At 46.8% G+C, this 21,753-nt stretch overlaps 1 protein-coding gene across 1 annotated transcript in view; it reads left to right on the top strand.

Annotated features, from left to right (window-relative positions):
- Positions 1-21,753, top strand: part of SRCAP (Snf2 related CREBBP activator protein) — a 1,275,580-nt gene that overhangs the window by 1,100,445 nt on the left and 153,382 nt on the right. The window contains exon 31 of the mRNA XM_069201690.1: positions 5,696-5,827. Coding sequence (XP_069057791.1) covers positions 5,696-5,827 — 132 coding nt within the window. The remainder of the gene's footprint in view (positions 1-5,695; positions 5,828-21,753) is intronic.

Below are 21,753 nucleotides of genomic sequence, written 5' to 3'. Positions count from 1 at the left end.
TTGTTGGCTAGATATGACAGAGCCCATTGGGACGAGATGAGATATAATTCAGCATCTCCCCAAGGAACAGCAAAAGAGGGCACAGCAGGTAGTGGAGTAAGGGCAAGCCATCACCAACAATCAGATATGTCTGCCCTAGGCTCAGCATATACAGCGGCCAGAAACATCAGCACTGCTGTAACAATCAGGAGGCATGCATGGCTTAGGTCCTCAGTATTCAACAGGCAGTGTTGAATATACCATTCAACAAAAAACAGCTTTTTGGCCCAGAGGTCGACACTGCTATAGAATGCTAAGGATTTGAACACCGCAGAAGCGATGGGTGCACTATACACCACACAATACAGGGAATCCTTTCGCAAACACCAGTTTAGAGGTGGATTTAAGGCTCACACTGCAGAGGCATCCACATCACAGCCAAAGCCGGCCTACCAACCTAAATACCAACAAGGTGGTTTTAAGAGCACATATGAAGGCCAGTACCCCAGAGGCAGAGGAAAATATCAACCACCTAAACAAGCCTCACAACAAAGTAAACACTGACTTATTCCTTTCCCTTCCAATCCACACCTCCCCTGTGGGAGGAAGACTGCAAAAGTTCCACATCAGTTGGCTAAACATTACCACAGACAAATGGGTGTTATCATTTATCCGCAATGGCTGTTGCCTAGAATTAATCTCCCCCCCTCCAAACTTTCCAGCACGTTACCACAAATTGTCCTCAGAACACAACGTTCTGTTGCAACAGGAGGTACAATCTCTACTACTAAAACATGCAATAGAATTGGTCCCACATTCTCAGCAAGGAACAGGAGTATACTCACTATACTTCCTCATTGCCCAAAAAGATGGCACTCTAAGGCCTATCCTAGATCTCAGGCCTCTCAATCTATTCATCCTATCAGAACATTTTCATATGGTAGCTCTGCAGGATATCATTCCACTACAACAGCAACATGATTACATGACTGCTTTAGACCTCAAAGATGCGTACTTCCATATAACCATCCATCCAGCTCACAGAAAGTACCTCAGGTTTGTCATAGCAGGAAAACATTACCAGTGCAAAGTTCTGCCATTTGGCATAACAGCTCCAAGATGTCTAGCAGTAGTAGCAGCCTACTTAAGAAAGCAACACATTCAACATCTTTCCATATCTAGATGATTGGCTAATAAAATCGAGCAATTTTACACAATGCGAACAACACACTCAGTGCTATTCTCAATACTCAAAAAGCCCTAGAATATCCAAATACGCAAAGGATACAGGCTTTCCAAAATCTCACATCACTCCGAGCCAAATCAACAATGCACTGTAAGATTCATCATGAAGATTCTAGGAATGATGGCATCTTGCATTGCGATAGTACCACATGCAAGACTCAACATGAGGCCTTTACAACAATTCCTCTCACAACAATGGCCTTAGCCACACGGTCAGTTGCAAGATCTAGTGTTGATAGACTGTCAAACTCACACATCCCTTCAATGGTGGAATCTCAACAATCTAATGATGGGGCGGTCATTTCAAGACCCTGTGCCTCAGACCATAATAACAGACAGATCTGTGATAGGTTGGGGGAGCCCATCTCAACAACCATACCATTCAAGGGGAGTGGGATTCCAATCAGAAGAAATTTCACATAAACCATTTAGAATTATTAGCTGTGTTTCTTGCCCTAAAAGCATTTCAACCCCTTCTCAAACACAGATTGTTCTGATAAAACAGACAACATGAAAACCATGTATTACCTCAGAAAACAAGGCGGGACACATTCATCTCAATTGTCCCTACTAGCCCAAAGAATATGGAAATGGGCAATTCACAATCACATTCATCTGTTAGCAGAATACATTCCAGGAATACACAATCAGCTGGCTGAACTCTTACGCAGAAATCACCATCAGGGACACGAATGGGAGATTCACTTCCAGGTACTTCAAAAGTACTTTCAAAAGTGGGGAACACCAGAGATAGACCTATTCGCAACAAGCGAAAAAGGAAAATGCCAAAACTTCACCTCCAGATACCCACATCCCTATGCAAGGGCAATGCTCTATGGATCAGTTGGTCTGGGATATTTGCTTATGCTTTTCCCCCTGTCCCACTCCTTTCCTTTCTGGTCAACAAACTTTGCCAGACATCTCTCACCATGATACTTATACCCCCAACATGGGCACGTCAGCATTGGTACACAATACTCCTAGATCTGTCTGTAGTACCCCATTCCAAACTCCCAAACAGACCAGATTTGTTAACACAAAACAAAGGTCAAATCAGGCACCCAAACCCCAGTTCCCTCAATTTAGCGATTTGGCTCCTGAAGTCATACAATTTGTGTAGGAATTTGGCTCTGTATATACTATTTCAAAGCAAGAAATAGTGTGCACAGAGTCCAAGGGTTTCCCTTAGAGGTATGATAGTGGCAAAAAGAGTTAATTCTAATGCTCTATTTTGTGGTAGTGTGGTCGAGCAGTAGGCTTATCAGAGGGTAGTGTTAAGTATTTGTTGTACGCACACAGGCAATAAATGAGGAACACACACTCAAAGACCATTCCAGGCCAATAGGTTTTTATATAGAAAAATAACTTTTCTTAGTTTATTTTTAAAAACCACAGTTTCAAGATTTACAAGTAATACTTCAACTGAAAGCTATTTCACTCAGGTGTTCTAGGAACTTTGAATAATCACAATAGCATGTACAGTTTTGACGAAAATGGCAATAAGCTATTTTAAAAGTGGACACAGTGCAAAAATCAACAGTTCCTGGGGGAGGTAAGTAAATGTTAAGTTCACAGGTAAGTAAACCACTTACAGGGTTCAAAGTTGGGTCCAAGGTAGCCCACCGTTGGGGGTTCAAGGCAACCCCAAAGTTACCACACCAGCAGCTCAGGGCCGGTCAGGTGCAGAGGTCAACACCCCCCCCGGGTAGCCACCACCTGGGCTAGGCAGAGGGTCACCTGGGGGTCGCTCCTGCACTGGAGTTCGGTTCCTTCAGGTCCTGGGGGCTGCGGGTGCAGTGTGGTTTCCAGGTGTCGGGTTCCTTGAAGCAAGCAGTCGCGGTCAGGGAGAGTCTCTGGATTTCCTCTGCAGGCGTTGCTGTGGGGGCTCAGGGGGGTCAACTCGGGCTACTCACGGGCTCGCAGTCGCCGGGGAGTCCTCCCTGTAGTGTTAGTTTTCCGCAGGTCGAGCCGGGGGCGTCGGGTGCAGAGTGGAAAGTATCACGCTTCCGGCGGGAAACGTGTGGTCTTTAAAAGTTGCTTCTTTGTTTCCAAAAGTTGCAGATTCTTGAACAGGGCCGCTGTTCTTGGGGAGCTTCTTGATCCTTTAGATGCAGGGTAGTCCTCTGAGGCTTCAGAGGTCGCTAGAACCTGTTGGATGCGTCGCTGTTGCAGTTTTCTTTGAAGTAGGGAGACAGGCCGGTGGGGCTGGGGCCAAATCAGTTGTCGTCTCCGTCTTCACTGCAGGGCTTCAGGTCAGCAGTCCTTCTTTAGGTTGCAGGAATCTTTCTTCCTCTGTTCTGGGAGCCCCTAAATACTCAATTTAGGGATGTGTTTAGGTCTGGGAGGGCAGTAGCCAATGGCTACTGTCCTTGAGGGTGGCTACACCGTCTTTGTGCCTCCTCCCTGTGGGGAGGGGGGCACATCCCTAATCCTATTGGGGGAATCCCCCTTCTACAAGATGGAGGATTTCTAAAAGTTAGTCACCTCAGCTCAGGACACCTTAGGGGCTGTCCTGACTGGGGGGTGACTCCTCCTTGTTTTTCTCATTATCTCCGCTGGACTTGCCACCAAAAGTTGGGGCGGAGTCCAGGGGGCGGGCATCTCCACTAACTGGAGTTCCCTGGAGCATTGTAACACGAAGCCTGAGCCTTTGAGGCTCACTGCTAGGTGTTACAGTTCCTGCAGGGGGAGGTGTGAAGCACCTCCACCCAGAGCAGGCTTTTGTTTCTGTCCTCAGAGAGCGCAAAGGCCCTCACCACATGGGGTGGGAAACTCGTCTCTCAGCAGCAGGCTGGCACAGACCAGTCAGTCCTGCACTGAACAATTGGGTAAAATACAGGGGGCATCCCTAAGATGCCCTCTGTGTGTATTTTTTTAATAAATCCAACACTGGCATCAGTGTGGGTTTATTATTCATAGAAGTTTGATACTAAACTTCCCAGTGTTCAGTGTAGCCATTATGGAGCTGTGGAGTTAGTTTTTACAAACTCCCAGACCATATACTTAATATAGCCACAACAGTACTTACAATGTCTAAAAATAGACTTAGACACTGTAGGGGTATATTGCTCTTGCAGCTATGCCCTCATCTGTGGTATAGTGCACCCTGCCTTAGGGCTGTAAGGCCAACTAGAGGGGTGACTTACCTATGCCACAGGCAGTATTTTGTGTGCATGGCATCCTGAGGGGGATGCCATGTCGACTTTGCCTTTTTCTCCCCACCAACACACACAATCTGCAATGGCAGTGTGCATGTGTTAGGTGAGGGGTCCCTTAGGGTGGCACAACATATGCTGCAGCCCTTAGGGACCTTCCCTGGTCACATGGCCCTTGGTACCACTGGTACCTTTTACCAGGGACTTATCTGTGTGCCAGGGGTGTGCCAATTGTGGAAACAATGGTACATTTTAGGTGAAAGAACACTGGTGCTGGGGCCTGGTTAGCAGGGTCCCAGCACACTTCTCAGTCAGGTCAGTATCAGGCAAAAAGTGGGGGGTAACTGCAACAGGGAACCATTTCCTTACAGGTGGCTTACAGTGACCTGGTGCAGTGACCTGTATTGAAAGGGTGCATGCACCTTTCCACGCAGGCTGCAATGGCAGGCCTGCAGAAAAATGTTGCATGGTCTCCCATGGGTGGCATACTACATGCTGCAGCTCATGGGGAACCCCTGGTGCCCCATTACCTAGGTACCATATACTAGAGACTTACATGGGGGTGCCAGTATGTCAATTGTGGGGTGACGTAAGTCAGGAACAACCAAATTTAGAGAGAAAGCAGTCAGTGGGATCCTGGTTTGCAGGATCCCAGTGAACACAGTCAAAACACACTGACAGCAGGCAAAAGTGGGGGTAACCATGCCAAAACAGGTTACTTTCCTACAGATATAATCTGCACTAGAACAGGATTTAAATATTTAAAAAAGCCTTTTAAAAATACGTAGTGTGTATTTCTTGGAGATCTTCATCTTTTAAGGAAAGGGTCTCCAGAGCTCCTTATTAAATATGGAGTCTGACAGGACTGTTTATCTCATTCACATTATCCCTAGGTAAGTTGTAGAGGTGAGTGGGTCATGGCCTGTCTGTCTTTCCTGCTATTTTTGGCAAGTTAGCTCATACTTGTGCTTTTCAGGGGGCTGTGAAAGCCCGTCAGGGTCATATTTACAAGGGGACTTTTAAAATTGTATATTTTTATTTTCCCAGTATAACTGTAAAATCTGTTCGAGTCTATTCATGGATTGCTAGAAATATCTCAGTAGTTAAGACAATGAAGGCATCCATACATTAGAATTACTGTTACAAGTAAGTAGTAACTTAACCGCATTTTTATTCCCCTATTTATTCAAGTGGTGCTTTATCTGATTTAACACCAAGTGCACTTTGAACTCTGTCAGTTACCACACAATTCACCAGTTGAAGTTTTTAAGTAAAACAGCTCACATATTGAAATTTTAATTCACTCCTTCTCCAAGCAAACTATCCGGGACCTGTTTGAAATGCCAATAGAGGAGGGGCCAAAAAAGGAAGTGGACTGTTCCTCCAGGAGTTCTCTGCAGGACGAAGATGATGGTGCACCCGCCAGACAGAGCCAAATTCTAGAGCAGGTGAGATAACTGTTTACACTACCTCTAAACCATTGTCACTGTGTGGGCACAGATACAGGTAAAGGCACTAGTCCTGTAGGTATCCATAATTATATCACACTGTACAAATAAGACTCACACACTGCTGATACACTCGACCTATTCTGTTGACTATGCTCGATCTCTGGTATTTTTACTTACTTAAAAGTTGATGTTGATGATTTGCTGTTTTGCAAAACCCATCAGGCAGCACACATTATTAGCTGCAAATAGTGAATTACAATAGCAGATTTTTGGCGTTCACCATTGGTAAAATAGAAAGGGGCTATCAAGAATACATACTGACACACCCAAACCTCCTGCTGTCCATCTTCAGTTACTTGAGTTTTTCAGATCTCAAGCAAGTAGTATAACATGATTTTTGTTCACTCTGTTCATATAAAATATTTATTTTCATTTGGAATTCAGTTTTTTTTTTTTGCTCTATCAGATTTAATCAAACCAATTTGAAGTCTTTAGTCTAAGAAGGCAGGGTTTACTTTTAGCCACATTTGTCATGTAGTCTAAGCAGATGTTGCTTACTTCGAGGAAACAATGATCATGGTTTAACTTGTGTGTTATCATGTACCTGTATTTTGTTTTTGCTGCATAAACATATTCTACACATCATCATCATCAAAAAAAAAACTTTATTCGATTGGTTTTAACAATCATAAAAGTCATTGTACATAAAAACAATATTCAAGAAAAGACAAATACTAAAATACATATTAAATATAAATATATATGCGACCAGATACGAGAGTAAAAGAAATAAAAAAAGTTAATTAACAATTTGGTTAAAACAGGTAAGGTGGTCTCAGATATGCTTAAAAATCTCACTCATTGGCCTCGAGGTATAATCTGGCCTTAATCACTGAACACAGGAATAAGGCTAATCCATTGCAAACCATGATAGACGGAAGGGAAAGAAGATACAAAAAAGCTGGACGACATTGTTTAAAATGCATTAGTTTTAAAGGTGGTATCACAAACATTTTCCTAGAAGTTGAGTAATATTTACAAAAGAGGAGTGTATGCATTGTATTTTGGTCAGAGACATATTCTACACATACTGTGTATTATTTTGCCATCTGATAGTTGGGTTCGGAAATCATTTTGTTAGTTTAAATGGTATTAGATAATTTATTCATTGCTTCATTCCCCTGGCAAGTGTTCAAAGCGATCCCACTTTAGTCAGGTGATGAGGCCTTGGATATAGACGGTCTTGTGTGAGAAGTGGTCAGTAAAGTACGGAAGTTTCACGACATTCTTCAAACATGATGTAATGAGCTGCTTAGTTCAAATCTGATGATCCTTATCACTTGAATTTCCCCAGGTGATCAACTGGATCTACAACACATTCTGATGCACCTTTGGGTGCTGTGGAAATCCACACATATTTCAACCTGCTAGCCCAGCACAACAATCTTAAGTTGGCATGACCTATTATGCTTCTGGTGCCAAGCTGTGCCTTGATGCCATTACCATAGACCCCCCCTCCCTCCTATTGTTCCTGGCATGGTGTCAGTCCCTGCTTCAGCATCACCCATTCTAGATTCCTTCCTAACTCTTTTGAGGGTTCTAGAGCCATTTAAGGTTAGATAATGTTATATGATTATTATAATACACTTAAAGTAGATAATGTATCTCCTTCTGCCCCTTGCTTCAGAGGAGTATAGAAGACCTCTTTGGCTCTGATTCTGATCCTCTTCAAACAAATGAGCGTGTTCCTCATAATGAAGACTCAGGCGTTGATAACTGCTACCCTTATTGTCCCTTCCTCATTACATAAATACTGGCTTATACCTTGACCTGCAAAATGCCAGCAACGTGGTCAATTTGCCAGAAACAGAATTGAATTTGTCCTTATGGGTTCCAACTTAAGACAGAACATTGTTTGTGCTGGTAGTGCCCAGCGCCACAGTCCTAGATTTATAGTTGCCTACTTTGGAAACTAAGATTAACCTTTAATCTAAAATCTTATTGCCTGGACCTTTCTACTTAGGAGTCATCCTTCCATTTAATGACGCCTTCACTGAGTCCCACAAGGGGGCCTGGACAAGACCTTGCTCCGCCCCACTAGTGAGTTGTCCCATTGCTCTGTGACATGGACCTCTGCCAGGTAAACTGACCTTTATGATGTAGCATTCTCTCCTGAGAGCTGCAGGCCACTACAAGTAACGTTAATCCACAGTAACATAACATAACATAACATGTGTATTTGTAAAGCGCACATAACCCATAGGTATCTAGGCGCTGAATAGCAGATGTTTATTGTTACCCAACTCAATGGTACTCATTTTATCGACCTCAGAAATTTGGATGAAAGGCTGAGTGGACCTGTCGTGATTTGAGCCTGTGACCATGAGGTCGAACACAGGTTCTTACAGTGGATGCATTAGTCCACTAAGCCACCAGACCCGGATTAAGTTCCATCTGCACCCCCGAATCCATGGGCAGATTTTTCTCTTCAGCTAGCCTTGCATTCTCATCCTCTAGAGGGTCCCCTCAGCACAGTACACAGACTGAGTCTGACCCTGGCCTGAGAGCTCCTGACTGGGTCTGGGGAGGGAGGTTGGGAGGAGGCCCCTCCATGTACTGTGGGGGGGGGGGGGGGGCTCAGCTTTCGTTATGCAACTACCTTAAAAGTTGTGTGCCCCTCTTTTGTATCTACACCCATGTCCTCAGGGATATGGCTTGTGAGCTTTTTCTTACCCTGCCATAGGATTTCTGAAATTCCTTTTCCCAAAATGTTTGGCAAAACTTGGACGCGCACAGCATATTTTGAGGTCCCGCCTAAACTCTACAGACTTTGGTGTTTCTTCTATTTACACCATTGTCCTAATCAAACCCCACACTTGGTTGGGTGCCACAAGGTTTTCTGGGCATGTCTAAGCTGCCCTTTTAGGCAGGCCCCTCAGTGGAGCCAAGTTTTTTTGTGAAAAGGCAGATTTACTGCTGTAGTGCCTCAAAGGCAGCAAAGCTAAGTTTAATTCCCTAATGGTAGTACCTCCCTCCTCTGGCTTGCCAATTCCATCAGCAACATTGAACATTTTGAGGATATTCAGAGGCTTTGCCTGTTTCCGGAGACAGCCATCATAGTCTATCAAACAGCCAACACGCTCCCTATATGGCTTCAAGAACAGGGGTGAGGAACAAAGCCATCATTGGGTGCAGCAGTCCTCCTCTTGACCTGCAACAGCCACTGCCAAAGCATTTTACCCTCCTAAACTGACATCTGAGGGTGTTAAGTGACAGGATTTGGAAAATGTCTTTCTGCTTCTGTGCAGTTATTTCAGAACAGTCAATTCTTTAGATAGTTTAATTTGGCTGCATTCTCTTATTTGGCGGGTCAGGCCCTTATCCTCTTGAGAGATGGGACTTGCCAAGTATGGAATCAAGGTGGTGCCATTGGCTGAGAAGGGTATTGAATGCCATTCCTGACGATTCTTGGTACCCAAAAAGGATGGACTTCTAGCCCCATTTGGCGCTTGGGGATATTGGTACTCAGAGTTCCTAATCTCAGCATATGACCACCAGTTCTATTACACCTTCGGAAGGACCTACTGTACCAGCAACAGGGTAGAGAGCTGTGTCTAAACCTACACAGTATGTCTCCATGCATTGAGACTGAGCTGGATGAAATGGCTGGCTTGGTCTAAAGTCAAAAGTGGTGGATGTTTTTGTCTACTTGCTGACCAACCAAAAAGTCCATTATTTGTCACAGTTGGTCGAAAATTGTTGCATGATGAATAGAAGAAGGTTGATTCTCTACAAACTGAACTCTCTGATGTCCTTCTGTTTGTTTTAGCTTTGGCTCCACAAAATGTTGGTGTGGGGCAACATTGAAAAGAGCTAGCACATGCATTTCCCCTGGTTTATTCATTATGCTGCAGTCAGATCTCAGTGATTCTATTTTTTTGTGTGCATTCCTCCTTTGATCGTCTGCACAGTTGATACTCTGAGGTCTTGCCTTTGAAGACTTATTGCTGTAACTGTTTTTTTGTCACATAGGTCCTTACTTTCTGTTTAGCCTCTGGATTCCAGCTTCCATCCTGACAAGTTGTTGCTTCAGATGCTGGCACCAAAAGTGGTGCCATCTTCACTATCGAACAGTCCATCGTACTCCCAATGTTCACACCAATTCTTTCTGAGAAGTTGCACCTCCGATTGGATCCCATGTGGGCCCTTAATTTTTACATTGATAGGGCAAAGGATTACTAAGAGATTGATCAGTTCCTTGTCAGATTTGCTGATGCCAAGAAAGGAAAGGGGCTCCACAAATGAAATTTATCACAATGGAGTGTCCTGTTGATAAAACTGGTGCACCTTTGTGAAAAAGGACTGCCCATGGGGCCTTTGGGCCCTTTCACCAATTTGAAGGCTGCTACTATGTACCTAGCTAATGGTGTTTGTATTTTAAATTGCTGCCTATAGGCCACTTGGACATATGTCCATATTTTCATCAGGCGCACCTATATTGACTCAGGTCCACAAGGTTGGGATCATTTAGACCAATTTCCTCTGCAGGACTTGTGCTGTGAAGTTCATTTCTCAGAATTACTTCCTTGTGGAACTGTGTGTGGTTTTTTGTTTCGTTTTGTTTTGCTTTGCATTTTACTTGAGTCAACCTTCAAAGGTACTTGATGCATTTTCTCTTTTTCTTGGTCTTTCAATGTTCTTTTATGAAAGTGATTTTCTGTTCACTTTTCAAGGCTATTAAGTTGGAGCTTCAAATCCTGGTCATTCCTTTCTCAGTAAGCAGCAACTTGGTACAGAGTACTGACTTTGACTATGGTATGGTTGCTTCAAGACTGAATGTATTCTTTACATACCTTGGATGAAGCCTTATTTTTAGCTTGTAAGTTCTAGCATACGTTGCGCACCCATTTAATGTGGACCTCCTTATTTGATTACCACAAGCTGGTGGTTTCTTATTACCCACACTGCTGAGGTGTATATCAATAGAAAAATATCTGCCCAAACAGTTCTTACTCATAAGTCCTCCCTGAACCAGCAGAGTCAACTGAGGAGTTCGTAAGTGCTGCTCAAACCTGACCTAACTGTTGGCAGTAGGGTCAGAATTCTTGAAGATCTTGCCAGCAACAAGTGCAGGATGTTCTACCAGGGTTAAATCCCAAGAAGTAAAATGAATGCTCTTGGTGTTTGGCATTTTTCCTTCAGCCTGAGTGTAATTACATGAGCCTGTAGAGTGGCCTTGCTACTGTGAAATATGGAGAGAAAGAGGTTTACTTGCCTGTTGTAGGAAACTGGCTCTTTATATGATACATCTAAATGAGTTATATTGTGCAGAGAGTCCAGGGGTTCCCTTACTAATGGACAGTGCTTGCTCTAGCAATCTCAAGGTGCTCTCTTAGGGAGTAGTGAGGTTGAGCAGCCTTAGGTTTATCAGAAAGGAGTGTCAGATATCCGCAAATACACTGTAGGAAGTTGGCTCTGTATGTACTATTTCAAAGTAAAAAATAGCATGCACAGGGTCCAAGGGTTCCCCTTAGAGGTAAGATAGTGGCAAAAAGAGATAATTCTAATGCTCTATTTTGTGGTAGTGTGGTCGAGTAGTAGGTGTATCAGAGGGTAGTGTTAAGCATTTGTTGTACACACACAGGCAATAAATGAGGAACACACACTCAGAGACAATTCCAGGCCAATAGGTTTTTGTATAGAAAAATATATTTTCTTAGTTTATTTTAAGAACCACAGGTTCAAGATTTACAAGTAATACTTTAAATGAAAGGTACTTCACTTAGGAACTCTAGGAACTTTGAATTAGCAAAATAGCATATACAGTTTTCACATATATGACATATAGCTATTTTAAAACTAGACACAGTGCAATTTTCAACAGTTCCTGGGGGAGTTAAGTGTTTGTTAGTTTTTGCAGGTAAGTAAACCACCTACAGGGTTCAAGTTTGGGTCCAAGGTAGCCCACCGTTGGGGGTTCAGAGCAACCCCAAAGTTACCACACCAGCAGGTGCAGAGAGGACAAAGTGGTGCCCAAAACGCATAGGCTTCAATGGAGAAGGGGGTGCCCCGGTTCCAGTCTGCCAGCAGGTAAGTACCCGCGTCTTCGGAGGGCAGACCAGGGGGGTTTTGTAGGGCACCAGGGGGGACACAAGTCCACACAAAAACTACACCCTCAGTGGCACGGGGCGGCCGGGTGCAGTGTGCAAACAAGCGTCGGGTTCGCAATAGGATTCAATGGGATACCAAGGGGCCTCTCCGGCGATGCAGGCAAGGGGGAGGAGGGGGGGGGGCCCTCGGGGTAGCCACCACCTGGGCAAGGGAGAGGGCCACCTGGGGGTCGCTCCGGCACTGGAGGTCGGATCCTTCAGATCCTGGGGGCTGCGGGTGCAAAGTCTTTACCAGGTGTCGGGTGTTTGAAACAGGCAGTTGCGGTCAGGGGGAGCCTCGGGATTCCCTTTGCAGGTGTCGCTGTGGGGGCTCAGGGGGGTCAACTCTGGCTACTCACGGTCTCGCAGTCGTCGGGGAGTCCTCCCTGAAGTGATTGTTCTCCACAAGTCGAGCCGGGGGCGTCGGGTGCAGAGTGCCAAGTCTCACGCTTCCGGCGGGAAACGCGTGTTGTTTCAAAGTTGCTTCTTTGGTGCAAAGTTGCAGTCTTTGGTGAACAGAGCTGCTGTCCTCAGGAGTTCTTGGTCCTTCTAGATGCAGGGCAGTCCTCTGAGGCTTCAGAGGTTGCTGGTCCCTGTGGAAAACGTCGCTGGAGCAGTGTCTTTAGAAGTGGGGAGAAAGGTCGGTAGAGCTGGGGCCAAAGCAGTTGGTGTCTCCGTCTTCTCTGCAGGGTTTTTCAGCTCAGCAGTCCTCTTCTTCTTAGGTTGCAGGAATCTGTGTTCCTAGGTTCTGGGGAGCCCCTAAATACTGAATTTAGGGGTGTGTTTAGGTCTAGGGGGTTAGTAGCCAATGGCTACTAGCCCTGAGGGTGGCTACACCCTCCCTGAGGAGAGGGGGGCACATCCCTAATCCTATTGGGGGAATCCTCCATCTGTAAGATGGAGGATTTCTAAAAGTCAGAGTCACCTCAGCTCAGGACACCTTAGGGGCTGTCCTGACTGGCCAGTGACTCCTCCTTGTTTTTCTCATTATCTCCTCCGGCCTTGCCGCCAAAAGTGGGGCCGTGGCCGGAGGGGGCGGGCAACTCCACTAGCTGGAGTGCCCTGGGGTGCTGTAACAAAGGGGGTGAGCCTTTGAGGCTCACCGCCAGGTGTTACAGTTCCTGCAGGGGGGGGTGATAAGCATCTCCACCCAGTACAGGCTTTGTTACTAGCCACAGAGTGACAAAGGCACTCTCCCCATGTGGCCAGCAACATGTCTGGTGTGTGGCAGGCTGCTAAAACTAGTCAGCCTACACGGATAGTCTGTTAAGGTTTCAGGGGGCACCTCTAAGGTGCCCTCTGGGGTGTATGTTACAATAAAATGTACACTGGCATCAGTGTGTATTTATTGTGCTGAGAAGTTTGATACCAAACTTCACAGTTTTCAGTGTAGCCATTATGGTGCTGTGGAGTTCGTGCATGACACTCCCAGACCATATACTCTTATGGCTGCCCTGCACTTACAATGTCTAAGGTTTTGCTTAGACACTGTAGGGGCATAGTGCTCATGCACTTATGCCCTCACCTGTGGTATAGTGCACCCTGCCTTAGGGCTGTAAGGCCTGCTAGAGGGGTGACTTATCTATACTTCATAGGCAGTGTGAGGTTGGCATGGCACCCTGAGGGGAGTGCCATGTCGACTTAGTTGTTTTATCCCCACTAGCACACACAAGCTGGCAAGCAGTGTGTCTGTGCTGAGTGAGGGGTCCCCAGGGTGGCATAAGTCATGCTATAGCCCTTAGAGACCTTCCCTGGCATCAGGGCCCTTGGTACCAGGTGTACCAGTTACAAGGGACTTATCTGGATGCCAGGGTGTGCCAATTGTGGAAACAAAAGTACAGGTTAGGGAAAGAACACTGGTGCTGGGGCCTGGTTAGCAGCCCTCAGCACACTTTCAAATCAAAACTTAGCATCAGCAAAGGCAAAAAGGCAGGGGGTAACCATGCCAAGGAGGCATTTCCTTACAGCCTGCTAGAGGGGTGACTTACCTATGCCACAGGCAGTACTTTTTGTGCATGGCATCCTAAGGGGGATGCCATGTCGACTTTGCCTTTTTCTCCCCACCAACACACACAATCTGCAATGGCAGTGTGCATGTGTTAGGTGAGGGGTCGCTTAGGGTGGCACAACGCATGCTGCAGCCCTTAGGGATTTTCCCTGGTCACAGGACCCTTGGTACCACGGGTACCTTTTAGAAGGGACTTATCTGTGTGCCAGTTGTGGAAACAATGGTAAATTTTTTAGTGAAGGAACAGTGGTGCTGGGGCCTGGTTAGCTGGGTTCCAGCACACTCCTCAGTCAAGTCAGCATCAATAGCAGGCAAAAAGTGGGGAGGCAACTGCAGCAAGGAGACATTTTCCTACACAAGGGCTTCCCTAAATACTAATTTAGGGGTGTTTGGGGAAGTGTAGGGTAGTAGCCAATGGGCTACTGACCCTTGGGGTCACTACATCCCCTATATGACCACTTCCTGTGTGAAGTGGGCATAACCCTATCCCAAACTTCATACTGCTGCCAACACCAAGATAGCAGATTTCTAAATGTGGTGTCCACATCAGGCAGCTCACCTTAGGGGTGGACACACCTCTCTGAAGCCTACATTTTCCCCCTGCCCCGTCCCAAATGGGTACTGGAACACGGGTTCGGCATCTCTCCTTTGAGTGAAGCTAGATCTGCATACCAAGGGCCGCAGGCTTCTTTTAAAACCCCTGCCCTGGAATGCAGATTCACAGGTCATCCTGTTGCGTGGGGTGTGTAAACACATTGCCCAGTGCAGGCTTTGTCTCTGACCACCTGAGAGCAAAGGCGCTCACCCTAGGGGTCCAGAATCTTGTCTGGGGGTGGGAAGCTAGCCAAAACTAGTCAGTCCACACAGAGAGATCTAAGGTGCCTTCTGGGTCCATTTATTATTAAATCCATAGCTGGTATCAGTGAGAATTTATTACTATGAGATGTTTGATGCCAAACTTCCCTATTTTCAGTGAAGCCATCATGTAGCTGGGGAACCTGTAACAACCAGTGTCCAGCATGTGTATTTAAAATGGCTTCCCTGTTCACTCGCTGTCTAAGAATCCAGAATGACACAGCAGATGCACATCTGCTCTTGCAGATAGGCCTTCACATGTAATATAATGCACCCTGCCTTAGGAATGTAAGGCCTTCTGTTAGTTACACTGTACGCAGTGTTAGGGGACAGGGCACACATGCTGTGTGTCATGTTGTGTTTTCACATTCTAGCTGCACCAAGCCACGCAGCCTGCAGTGGCAGTCTGCCTGTGCTAGGTGGGGAGTCCCATGAGTGTGGCACAATACATGCTGCAGCCCTCAGGGAACCTATTTGGCACCCAGGCCCTAGTTAACAATGTACCATTTACTAGGGACTTACAGGGGGGCAGAGATATTGCCAGATGGGGAACAATTGCACAGTTTTAGGGAAAGAGATCTAGCACTGGAGACCTGGCACGCAGGAACCCAGTGCACTTTCAATCAAAATTGCATCAAATACTAGGCAAAAATTGGGAGTTACCATGTCAAAAAGCGGCAATTTCCTACACCTGTAAGGGGAGCTGAGGAGTGCTTGCCAGGAGGAGCTGACCTGTTCCAGAAGATCTGAACAATGCTCTGCTGGTAAGAAGACATGTGTTAAGACATATTGATAGATGTAAGGAAATGCCTCCTTGGCATGGTTGCCCCCTGACTTTTTGCCTTTGCTGATGCTATGTTTACAATTGAAAGTGTGCTGAGGCCTGCTAACCAGGCCCCAGCACCAGTGTTCTTTCCCTAACCTGTACTTTTGTATCCACAATTGGCAGACCCTGGCATCCAGATAAGTCCCTTGTAACTGGTACTTCTAGTACCAAGGGCCCTGATGCCAAGGAAGGTCTCTAAGGGCTGCAGCATGTCTTATGCCACCCTGGAGACCTCTCACTCAGCACAGACACACTGCTTGCCAGCTTGTGTGTGCTAGTGAGGACAAAACGAGTAAGTCGACATGGCACTCCCCTCAGGGTGCCATGCCAGCCTCTCACTGCCTATTCAGTATAGGTAAGACACCCCTCTAGCAGGCCTTACAGCCCTAAGGCAGGGTGCACTATACCATAGGTGAGGGTACCAGTGCATGAGCATGGTACCCCTACAGTGTCTAAACAAAACCTTAGACATTGTAAGTGCAGGGTAGCCATAAGAGTATATGGTCTGGGAGTCTGTCAAACACGAACTCCACAGCACCATAATGGCTACACTGAAAACTGGGAAGTTTGGTATCAAACTTCTCAGCACAATAAATGCACACTGATGCCAGTGTACATTTTATTGCAAAATACACCCCAGAGGGCACCTTAGAGGTGCCCCCTGAAACTTAACCGACTGTCTGTGTAGGCTGACTAGTTCCAGCAGCCTGCCACCCCAGAGACATGTTGCTGGCCCCATGGGGAGAGTGCCTTTGTCACTCTGAGGCCAGTAACAAAGCCTGCACTGGGTGGAGATGCTAACACCTCCCCCAGGCAGGAGCTGTGACACCTGGCGGTGAGCCTCAAAGGCTCACCCCTTTGTCACAGCCCAGCAGGGCACTCCAGCTTAGTGGAGTTGCCCGCCCCCTCCGGCCACGGCCCCCACTTTTGGCGGCAAGGCTGGAGGGAACAAAGAAAGCAACAAGGAGGAGTCACTGGCCAGTCAGGACAGCCCCTAAGGTGTCCTGAGCTGAAGTGACTCTAACTTTTAGAAATCCTCCATCTTGCAGATGGAGGATTCCCCCAATAGGGTTAGGATTGTGACCCCCTCCCCTTGGGAGGAGGCACAAAGAGGGTGTACCCACCCTCAGGGCTAGTAGCCATTGGCTACTAACCCCCCAGACCTAAACACGCCCTTAAATTTAGTATTTAAGGGCTACCCTGAACCCTAGAAAATTAGATTCCTGCAACTACAAGAAGAAGGACTGCCTAGCTGAAAACCCCTGCAGAGGAAGACCAGAAGACGACTACTGCCTTGGCTCCAGAAACTCACCGGCCTGTCTCCTGCCTTCCAAAGATCCTGCTCCAGCGACGCCTTCCAAAGGGACCAGCGACCTCGACATCCTCTGAGGACTGCCTCTGCTTCGAAAAGACAAGAAACTCCCGAGGACAGCGGACCTGCTCCAAGAAAGGCTGCAACTTTGTTTCCAGCAGCCTTGAAAGAACCCTGCAAGCTCCCCGCAAGAAGCGTGAGACTTGCAACACTGCACCCGGCGACCCCGACTCGGCTGGTGGAGATCCAACACCTCAGGAGGGACCCCAGGACTACTCTGATACTGTGAGTACAAAAACCTGTCCCCCCTGAGCCCCCACAGCGCCGCCTGCAGAGGGAATCCCGAGGCTTCCCCTGACCGCGACTCCTTGAATCCAAAACCCGACGCCTGGGAGAGACCCTGCACCCGCAGCCCCCAGGACCTGAAGGACCGGACTTTCACTGGAGAAGTGACCCCCAGGAGTCCCTCTCCCTTGCCCAAGTGGAGGTTTCCCCGAGGAACCCCCCCCTTGCCTGCCTGCAGCGCTGAAGAGATCCCTAGATCTCCCATAGACTAACACTACAAACCCGACGCTTGTTTCTACACTGCACCTGGCTGCCCCCGCGCCGCTGAGGGTGAAATTCCTGTGTGGGCTTGTGTCCCCCCCGGTGCCCTCCAAAACCCCCCTGGTCTGCCCTCCGATGACGCGGGTACTTACCTGCTGGCAGACTGGAACCGGGGCACCCCCTTCTCCATTGAAGCCTATGTGTTTTGGGCACCACTTTGAACTCTGCACCTGACCGGCCCTGAGCTGCTGGTGTGGTGACTTTGGGGTTGCTCTGAACCCCCAACGGTGGGCTACTTTGGACCAAGAACTAAGCCCTGTAAGTGTCCTACTTACCTGGTTAACCTAACAAATACTTACCTCCCCTAGGAACTGTGAAAATTGCACTAAGTGTCCACTTTTAAAACAGCTATTTGTCAATAACTTGAAAAGTATACATGCAATTTTTATGATTTAAAGTTCCTAAAGTACTTACCTGCAATACCTTTCGAATGAGATATTACATGTAGAATTTGAACCTGTGGTTCTTAAAATAAACTAAGAAAATATATTTTTCTATACAAAACCTATTGGCTGGATTTGTCTCTGAGTGTGTGTACCTCATTTATTGTCTATGTGTATGTACAACAAATGCTTAACACTACTCCTTGGATAAGCCTACTGCTCGACCACACTACCACAAAATAGAGCATTAGTATTATCTATTTTTTACCACTATTTTACCTCTAAGGGGAAACCTTGGACTCTGTGCATGCTATTCCTTACTTTGAAATAGCACATACGGAGCCAACTTCCTACATTGGTGGATCAGCGGTGGGGTACAAGACTTTGCATTTGCTGGACTACTCAGCCAATACCTGATCACACGACAAATTCCAAAATTGTCATTAGAAATTGATTTTTTGCAATTTGAAAAGTTTTCTAAATTCTTAAAAGACCTGCTAGGGCCTTGTGTTAGATCCTGTCTAGCATTTCTTTTAGAGTTTAAAAGTTTGTAAAAGTTTGAATTAGATTCTAGAACCAGTTGTAGATTCTTAAAAAGTATTCCAACTTTTAGAAGCAAAATGTCTAGCACAGATGTGACTGTGGTGGAACTCGACACCACACCTTACCTCCATCTTAAGATGAGGGAGCTAAGGTCACTCTGTAAAATAAAGAAAATAACAATGGGCCCCAAACCTACCAAAATACAGCTCCAGGAGCTTTTGGCAGAGTTTGAAAAGGCCAACCCCTCTGAGGGTGGCAACTCAGAGGAAGAGGATAGTGACCAGGAGGAAAATTCCCCCCTACCAGTCCTATCTAGGGAGAACAGGGTCCCTCAAACCCTGACTCCAAAAATAATAGTCAGAGATGCTGGTTCCCTCACAGGAGAGACCAACACCTCTGAAATCACTGAGGATAGCCCCAGTGAAGAGGACATCCAGTTAGCCAGGATGGCCAAAAGATTGGCTTTGGAAAGACAGATCCTAGCCATAGAGAGGGAAAGACAAGAGATGGGCCTAGGACCCATCAATGGTGGCAGCAACATAAATAGGGTCAGAGATTCTCCTGACATGTTGAAAATCCCTAAAGGGATTGTAACTAAATATGAAGATGGTGATGACATCACCAAATGGTTCACAGCTTTTGAGAGGGCTTGTGTAACCAGAAAAGTGAACAGATCTCACTGGGGTGCTCTCCTTTGGGAAATGTTCACAGGAAAGTGTAGGGATAGACTCCTCACACTCTCTGGACAAGATGCAGAATCTTATGACCTCATGAAGGGTACCCTGATTGAGGGCTTTGGATTCTCCACTGAGGAGTATAGGATTAGATTCAGGGGGGCTCAAAAATCCTCGAGCCAGACCTGGGTTGACTTTGTAGACTACTCAGTGAAAACACTAGATGGTTGGATTCAAGGCAGTGGTGTAAGTAATTATGATGGGCTGTACAATTTATTTGTGAAAGAACACCTGTTAAGTAATTGTTTCAATGATAAACTGCATCAGCATCTGGTAGACCTAGGACCAATTTCTCCCCAAGAATTGGGAAAGAAGGCGGACCATTGGGTCATGACAAGGGTGTCCAAGACTTCAACAGGGGGTGACCAAAAGAAAGGGGTCACAAAGACTCCCCAGGGGAAGGGTGATGAGACAACCAAAACTAAAAATAGTAAAGAGTCTTCTACAGGCCCCCAAAAACCTGCACAGGAGGGTGGGCCCAGAGCCTCTTCACAAAACAATGGGTACAAGGGTAAAAACTTTGATCCCAAAAAGGCCTGGTGTCATAGCTGTAAACAGCATGGACACCAAACTGGAGACAAGGCCTGTCCCAAGAAAGGTTCCACTCCAAACTCCCATCCAGGTAACACTGGTATGGCTAGTCTCCAAGTGGGATCAACAGTGTGCCCAGAGCAAATCAGGGTCCACACTGAAGCTACTCTAGTTTCTGAGGGTGGGGTGGATTTAGCCACACTAGCTGTCTGGCCGCCTAACATGCAAAAATACAGACAGCAACTCTTAATTAATGGGACTAGAATAGAGGGCCTGAGGGATACAGGTGCCAGTGTCACCATGGTGACAGAGAAACTGGTTTCCCCTGGCCAATACCTGACTGGAAAAACTTACACAGTCACCAACGCTGACAATCAGAGAAAAGTACATCCCATGGCAATGGTTACTTTAGAATGGGGAGGGGTCAATGGCCTGAAACAGGTGGTGGTCTCCTCAAATATCCCAGTGGACTGTCTGCTTGGAAATGACCTGGAGTCCTCAGCATGGGCTGAGGTAGAACTAAAAACCCATGCAGCAATGCTGGGTATCCCTGAACTGGTGTGTGTGAAAACAAGAGCACAGTGCAAGGCACAGGGTGAACAAGTAGAGCTGGAGTCTGGAAGAATGGCCCAGCCTACCAAGAGAACAGGAAAGTCAGTTGGGAAACCAACTGCAACACAGCAAAAGAAAGGGAACCTCTCTTCTCAGGAAGAAGCTCTGCCCTCTGAGGGAACTGAGCCTTTGGAGCTTGAACCTTATCAGGTTGAGCTCTTAGGCCCAGGGGGACCCTCAAGGGAGGAGCTGTGTAAGGGACAAGAAACCTGTCCCTCTCTTGAAGGCCTTAGGCAGCAAGCTGCTGAAGAGTCCAAGGGCAAGAAAAATGGAACACATAGGGTCTATTGGGAAGATGGACTCCTGTACACTGAGGCCAGAGACCCCAAACCTGGTGCCACTAGGAGAGTGGTAGTGCCTCAGCTGTTCAGAGAGTTCATCCTAACATTGGCCCATGACATTCCCCTTGCTGGACATTTGGGACAAACCAAGACGTGGGAGAGGCTAGTCAACCACTTCTACTGGCCCAATATGTCCAACATGGTTAAGGAGTTTTGCCTCTCCTGCCCCACCTGTCAAGCCAGTGGTAAGACAGGTGGACATCCAAAGGCCCCCCTCATTCCACTTCCAGTGGTGGGGGTTCCCTTTGAAAGAGTGGGTGTGGACATAGTTGGTCCACTAGAACCTCCCACAGCCTCAGGAAATATGTACATCCTAGTAGTAGTGGATCATGCTACTAGGTATCCTGAAGCTATTCCCCTTAGGTCGACTACTGCCCCTGCAGTAGCCAAGGCCCTCATTGGTATCTTTACCAGAGTGGGTTTCCCTAAGGAGGTGGTGTCTGACAGAGGTACCAACTTCATGTCAGCATACCTGAAACATATGTGGAATGAGTGTGGAGTGACTTATAAATTCACTACACCGTACCATCCACAAACTAATGGCTTAGTTGAGAGATTCAACAAGACATTAAAGGGCATGATCATGGGGCTCCCAGAAAAACTCAAAAGGAGATGGGATGTCCTCCTGCCATGTCTGCTTTTCGCTTACAGGGAGGTACCACAGAAGGGAGTAGGGTTCTCACCCTTTGAACTTCTGTTTGGTCATCCTGTAAGGGGACCACTTGCTCTTGTTAAAGAAGGCTGGGAGAGACCTCTCCATGAGCCTAAACAAGACATAGTGGACTATGTACTTGGCCTTCGCTCTAGAATGGCAGAGTACATGGAAAAGGCAACCAAAAACCTTGAGGCCAGCCAACAGCTCCAGAAGTTTTGGTATGACCAAAAGGCTGCACTGGTTGAGTTCCAACCAGGGCAGAAAGTCTGGGTTCTGGAGCCTGTGGCTCCCAGGGCACTCCAGGACAAATGGAGTGGCCCTTACCCAGTGCTAGAAAGGAAGAGTCAGGTCACCTACCTGGTGGACCT

The sequence above is a fragment of the Pleurodeles waltl genome, chromosome 7, assembly GCF_031143425.1.
Source record: "Pleurodeles waltl isolate 20211129_DDA chromosome 7, aPleWal1.hap1.20221129, whole genome shotgun sequence".
Lineage (NCBI taxonomy): Eukaryota > Metazoa > Chordata > Amphibia > Caudata > Salamandridae > Pleurodeles > Pleurodeles waltl.
Note: the sequence above shows the minus strand (reverse complement) of the source record. Positions and strands in the feature narration are given on the sequence as shown.